General features: G+C 47.2%; 1 protein-coding gene across 7 annotated transcripts in view; it reads right to left on the reverse strand.

Moving 5' to 3' along the window:
• Window positions 1–6,590, reverse strand: part of PLXNB3 (plexin B3) — a 59,738-nt gene that overhangs the window by 50,548 nt on the left and 2,600 nt on the right. The window contains exons 1-2 of one of the 7 annotated variants that reach the window (XM_039365975.1): window positions 5,113–5,282; window positions 2,896–2,965 (exon numbers count right to left, since the gene is read on the reverse strand). The exons of 2 other annotated variants lie outside the window; for them this stretch is intronic. In XM_039365975.1, the coding sequence (XP_039221909.1) occupies window positions 2,896–2,965; window positions 5,113–5,267 (225 nt within the window). In that variant the 5' untranslated portion in view covers window positions 5,268–5,282. Of the gene's footprint in view, window positions 1–2,895; window positions 2,969–4,181; window positions 4,202–5,112; window positions 5,283–6,590 lie in introns of those variants that run through there. 4 more of the 7 variants (XM_039365974.1, XM_039365979.1, XM_039365977.1 and 1 more) reach the window with 4 other exon arrangements.

A 6,590-nucleotide genomic window follows, 5' to 3' on the forward strand; every position in this document is an offset into this window, starting at 1 on the left:
CATATGCTCTATTCCCACCCTACTGTGATAAACATTACTCATTACATAGGAGTGGATTTCTTCCTCTGTTGTATTCCTGTGTTGAGTTGTTATTAAGGCAATTTTCTTATTTGCTGAGGTAGATACAGCATTGACTCACACAGGCATACAAACAGCAGCCTCCTCAATGTGGAGATGATTAAATTGTAAGCCCGTTTTACCCACATAACGGACCATCCTAATTTAGAAATGAGGGTGGAACGAGCCTGTTCAGAAAATCTAGCAGAGACACAACAGTCAACCTCATTTGAGCGTAGAAACTGCAGGCCCCTTTCAGTCTCCAGGCCTTCACCGACAAAAGCAGCACTGCAACGTCACACCCTAAGTGCCGCCCTTCGGGAACATGTGCATGATGCACACAGAAAAAGAACAGGGCTTGCACCGAGACACCACAACACTCCTTGTGTCATTATGACTCCCCTTGCTACCCCTGAGGATGCCTTTGTCATTTTTATTTCCGTGTGTATGCATCTTGCAACTCGCCAATCTTCCAACCGTACTTAATTGTGGCTCAGCATGTCACTGGGGAATCACCAGACTAGACTGACTGAAGTTAACCCCAAGAGGATCCTTTTCTTTCTTTTTTTGCCTCAGGAACAATGTCTCCTCCAGATTTTTTTCTTCTTCTTCCTGAGTAGGGTCTGCACTGTGTGCCAAAAGCTATCACAGATCAGGATTTTGCATGTACCGTAGGTCCTCACTCATTGGGTGGTGAAATCCTGCTGACAAAAATTCTCTAAAACAGTCAGTGTGGACAACCAGTCCTTCCTCCCCTAACAGGCTGGTAAAACCGGATTAACTTGTGCAGAAGAGACACCCTGCCAATTTGATGACATTTCAAAGAAGACAAAGGAAGTTTTATTTCCACTTGGTCAGCTAAATACTTTCAAGGGGAACTGGGAATTCTGATTACTATGAGTAGGTAGGCGTTGGGAATTTGGGGAGCTTTAGGCTGAATTAAGCTGCTGTAAAGAGAAGTAATTATGTAGCATATGTATTAGGGCCAGCCGCATTTGGAGCAGCTGGTAAATCAATAGTGTATCCCCGTATCCCTGTATGCCAAAACTAACCATCAGTTAAAGGCATAAATTGTGGACTTCCAATTCAATGTCAAGAAGCAGCAGCAGCAGAAAAAGCAAGAAACAGCAGAAGAAGCAGAAGCAGAGCAGAAGAAACAATGCAGGAACACACCATTCATCTGCCTCACTTTCCCAAGGAAAGACTCAGCTTCTCCCTGCTACAGTAATCTAAAATCTGGTCATTTTATTGCCTGAAATGGAGGCCAAATGCCATAAGGCTTCTGCATTATCCAGGCCTCAGATCCTGCTTTTCTTTCAATCATTCTCTGTCCTCACCTTCCCTCTCCCCCCCCCCCCATGCTTTTGGTCACCAGAAACCAAAGGCATTGCCCTGCTGGGCTTACAGGAAAAGCACTGTCAGGCAAGGAGCAGGCCATCCCTCTGTAATGGGGTGGATTGAGGTGCTGGAATAAGAGGAAAGAAAGCAAGGGATGGGGCTTCCACTTTAGAAGCGAGAATCCTCGGAATCCTTCAGATTCCAATTGGGATCTAGCAACGGGGAGGGTGATTAAGAGTCCCTTAATCTCCCTCTGTCAGTGAGATCTGAGCACAGCCACAAACAGCGGGGGAGGTACTGGGGGGGCGGGGGAAGAGTAACAGGAAGAACCTCAGAGTTCTACTCTGGTTGCTGCTGCTGCATCTGATAATTGGAGTTAAACATTTGCTGTCTCTTATTTCTTTGTAGACAAAGGGCCTCCAGAGGCAAATCAATGGGAGTGTGGTGGGGAGATTTAAAAAAACAACAACCTGGAAACGAAATCTAATCCCAGATGTTTCACAACCTCAGCTGGGGCCAGGATAGGCAAGGAAAGCTTTGTCACGAAGGCAGTACAGTATGAAGTGGCAATATGGGAACATGGATGTGCAAAAAACCAGTACTTCAGACCAAGTCTCCTTGGATTTTTCTTGCAAACCAGAGGGATGCTCTCAAGAAGAGAGCATTTGGTGGGAAGTCTCTCCCCACTGACTCTTCTCTGATTATTCCTCTGTTGCAGACTGTTGTCTAAACACACACATGGGAAAGTGATTTGTTTTCCTCCCTCTTCACTCCAGTAGTGGAATTCCCAGCATTACTTTGCACATACTCTTATTGCCCCATTGAATTGCCCAGAAAATGGAGCCATCTGCCTACTAAAGCAGGGAAGGGAAGAGGACCCACTTATTCAACATCTGGGCTGGAAATCAAGCCTTCCGTCTCTCCTTCTCTCTCCTCTGTTTCATCTCCTCCTACTGCAGGGGGGCAGGAAGCAAGGGACTACTGGAGTTTATAGTAACTCTTTCCTCACCCTTTCCCTCCTGGCAACAGCTGGAAGGAAGCAAATAGAATAAATGTGGCAACATTCCAAATCCCAGGAGAAAGCTTGAGAGGCACTCACAGAAGACAATGCCACAGGGGTGGAGCTGCTAGAGACAAAGGAAGCTGTACATGCACACACACACAAAAAAACCACATCCATCTATGTATCTATGTATCCAACCATCCATGAAGAATTCAGGAGTCTTGTTCCCAATATTCAAATGTATTTGGGTTGGCATAGCAGAACAACCTAAGTCAAAGCATTACTACGGGTAGTGATTACTTTCAAGTAATGACCCAGAAGAAAAAGTCATCCATCATAAATGGCATTTTCAAAGTCAACTTCAACTTACAACCTGCATACACCCATACTAGTCCCAGAGATAGAACCCAGGGATTTCTATACCCCAGAAGGCTCCCAATCGCCCTCTTAAATCTCCCCTCTAGACCATTTCACATCCACACCCTTTCAGTGCTTACCAACTGGCTGTGCTGGAGACATTTCAGCTCCCACATGGTAGGGTCAAGCAGCAGGACTCCACAGGCATCCCTACTGGAGGAGGAATGAGATAAGACAGGGTGCCAGTGACAGGGAAAGGGAGTTTGCCATGGTGCTTCAAGGCTGCATCAATGGCTGCTGTGATAACCCTCCCTGATCAAAGTCTCCACTGTTCCCATCTTGACTGTGCCATCACAGAGCCACACGGGGCTAAAGGGTCCATTATCCCATTGACACAGAGCGCTCACAGCTCTGATACATGGCACTGACATCCCAGAGAAAATGGAATGGGGTGGGGAAAAGCAGAGTCTGGAAGCACAGAATGAAGGCCCTTGCTGGAGTTGGGAGAAAGAAAGCAGTTATTGCCGGCTGGGATTATCAGCTGAGTGGAAGACTGTGAGGAGCAGCAAGAGGACAGGTCAGGACATGGGTTGAGTTGAACTCCTCAATAGAGAACAGAAGGCTTCTTTGTGATTTGTTTGTATGGCGTTGTTGATCAATTGGAGGGGGCAGATAGAGAGATGCCTGACTTTGGCAGTGATGGAGATATTTTGTTCTTTGGTTTTAGTCTGTGGAAGAAAACCTCATTCAACAGCCCAAGACTGACCAGAGACTTTGCAATCAGCAAAAGAATTAAGCCAGCTGAGGCCAGGCCAAAGCATTGCACGCAGAAAACCGTGACACCAGAAGACCACGACACCCTCATCCTCCCAATTTGGAATTTTGGACTCCCAAATTTCTCCGGCTTTTACTGGTGCAAAGAAATAGTAATGCTTGATGTCTCAAGCTCTAGGCCTCTCCAGTGTTCAAAATTCCCTAGACAGATCACCAACAGAGCTAGTGCAAAATGAATGCGGGCTGGCTCCTGGGGATCAAAGCCTTGCTGATTCGTACCGTGACGCCAATAGCATGCTGCCACATAAGGCAATTGCATTGGTCCACCATTAGTTGGTGGGTGCATGAAAGGGGCTAGACTTGACTGAACATGCCTTTGAGAGTCTGACCATACACCACCAACAATCCAAACTACTACGGATCTGATTTCCCCGTTATTCCTTGGAAGCAGCCCTTTTCTCTGCCTCTCTCCAGCAATACTAGCTCCCCTCCCACATTCGCAATTCCCAGGCAACCCGGAATGATTCTTCTATCACTGGCTTCTGGAAGCTGAAAAATCTGTGAGATTTGGCTGAAAGAAGGAGTGGACATTTCTACAAGAGAGGGGAGGCAGCATTTATAGCCATTGATGGGAGAGGAAAGACTAGGTTACCTGTGTGTGGAAGAGATATCGAAATTGAGGATTTGGGAAGGTCTTGCTTCATCTAGGGTAGCTTGAGTTACATGGCCTTTCCTGCTACTGCAGATACTGTCCCTCGATTCTGTGCTGCATTTGCCTTAGTGACAACCAAAGCCTCCCTCATTTGGAAGAAAGAGAGCTTGAAAAGGTGTCAAGGTCAGCAAGAAGCTGCAGTTCCTTGGCGGGTACCCAGCACAGCCGCCCCCACAGCGGGAAGCAGGCGTGGGGAGAGCGATGCCACTCTAAAGGCTGCTGAATGCCCCCTTTGTCTGGCTCAGGGTAGGGGGGTAGAGATAGCGACACCCCTGATAAGAGTCCAGAGGCTGAGAGACTCTAACTTAAGGAGTTTAGGGCTCATCGCCTGAACTCTCGAGGCCTCCCAGAGCTTGACCCAAAAAGGTAGGAAAGAAGGGCAGCCCCCATTCTCAGCCTAACACACCAAGGCACCCGTGCACGCTCTGCTCCAGGCTCATCCTCACCCACCTTAATGCATGGGAAAGAGGGCTGCTGTCTCAAAGGGCAGAAAAACCTACAACCTAGCAGGAGAAAAGCATAGTTTTTTAGTGCCTTCTAAGATAAGAGGAGCTAGGACAGGAAAATACACCAAGGACTGAACAAGTATCAAAGCAAGTCATAATGTTAAGGGAGAAAAAAGAGACAATGGTAAATATGGGCAAATGCGATGGTAACACTGTTTGGGGCAGAAGTTGGTGACCTGCCACAGAATGCTCTGTTTCCTGACTCCAGACACATCAGATTTTAGGGCACATGGCAATTGCCCCACTCAGAGGCACACAGTCCCCTCAAAAATCCCTCAAGATCTCTGCCCATTTTAGTTCTCTTCCACGTACACACATACCACATACTCACACACCCCAGCATCTCAACCCCATCCCTTACTTACAACAGCCGTAGGCCCTGGGCACACACCTGCTCCTTGAGCGGGAAAGCAGGTTCTCCCTTCACCTGGAAGGTGCTTGGTGCTGCTGCCTTTCTACAGGCTGCTCTGCTCGGCACCAGGTGATACAGTGGTGAACCCAACCCACCACCCAACGTCATTAAACGCCCACACCATCAAAAAACGGTGGGCGGCCTCTGATAATTCCTCACATGCAGCAGCAAGTGGGTTTGAAGCCACAAGACAGCTGAACACCAGAACTGCGTATCCAGCAAGTGCCTGGGACTGAGTTAGGACTGAGACACATCCTCCCTTGCTGAGTAGGGCAGGTGTAATTGGCATCAGCAAAAACAAAAATCAGATGCTCTGGTGGGACTGAAATTCAACTCTGCCACGCCGATCCACGGCAATCTCAAAGAGGAGGAAAGAACGAGGAAGAGAAGGGAGGGGGGAATCACTATGTTTGTTATACAATTTGAGCAGACATGAAGCCCACTTTGCTGGTAGATAGGAAACACAGGCACTAATTTCTCACCCACTGCCTTAGGTGAGGGGAGGAGGGGGAGAAAGAGAATAATAATGCTTGGAGTTAGAATCATGTGCTTCTTGGCAAATCCACACTTCTTTGGCATCACTATCAGCCCCCTGCTTAACTATGCAAAAACTTTTGGGGGAAGGTGGTGTAGCAAGATCGCCTTTTTTGCCCCTTCCCTTTCTCCTTCCTCTGTAACTTCACACCCCTTTGGAAAGACTAGCAACCAACAAACACCACTGTTAGTGTAATAGCTGTGTAATTATATAGCCAAGTCTGTTTTGGACTTCTTTCTCTTCAATAGCAGAGGGTTTGTTTTGAGTGGGAATGTACAGAGGTACCCACCTCGTCCACACAAGGCAGCTGCACAATTGTTCACCCTCAGAAAACATCACAAACTGTATTACACCTGATTGCCCAGGAACAGATGCTGCCTCTAAGCAACAGCCTAACCCCTCATGAGTGCGCCTGAAGCAGTTCCCACTCCAGTAGCCCCCTGTATGAAATTCTTCCCCAGAGGCATATACAGCCCCCACTTTGCTAACATTTCCTAAATAGGTTTAAGTCAAACCTGTTGGTCCCAGCTGAATGACTGCAGGTTCCTGTCTTGGGTTTTAGCTTTGCTTTGGATGGTTGGTTTTGGCATTGATTAGATTTAGTTACGGTCTTACTGCATTTTTTTGGTTTGGTTGGTGTTGGTTTTGGGAGGTTTTGGGCGTAGTTTATAAGTACTATGAAATAAACAACACACATTTGCTAGGTCCATTAACACTATTGCACTAAGCCACATAAGCCAAAGTTTACCAACCAGAAAAATTGGGCTCATGCACCAAACCAAAGCCAAACAAATGACATTCCGGGTTAAGGCAATGTGTGAATCCAGCCAGAGTGGGAGGAGGGGAGAAAGAAAGGGGAATGGAAGCATGACTTCTCCCTAAATTCAGCAAATGAT

This window comes from Crotalus tigris, unplaced genomic scaffold (genome assembly GCF_016545835.1).
Source record: "Crotalus tigris isolate CLP2741 ecotype Arizona unplaced genomic scaffold, ASM1654583v1 scf7180000020218.1340706, whole genome shotgun sequence".
NCBI classification, from domain to species: Eukaryota; Metazoa; Chordata; class Lepidosauria; order Squamata; family Viperidae; genus Crotalus; species Crotalus tigris.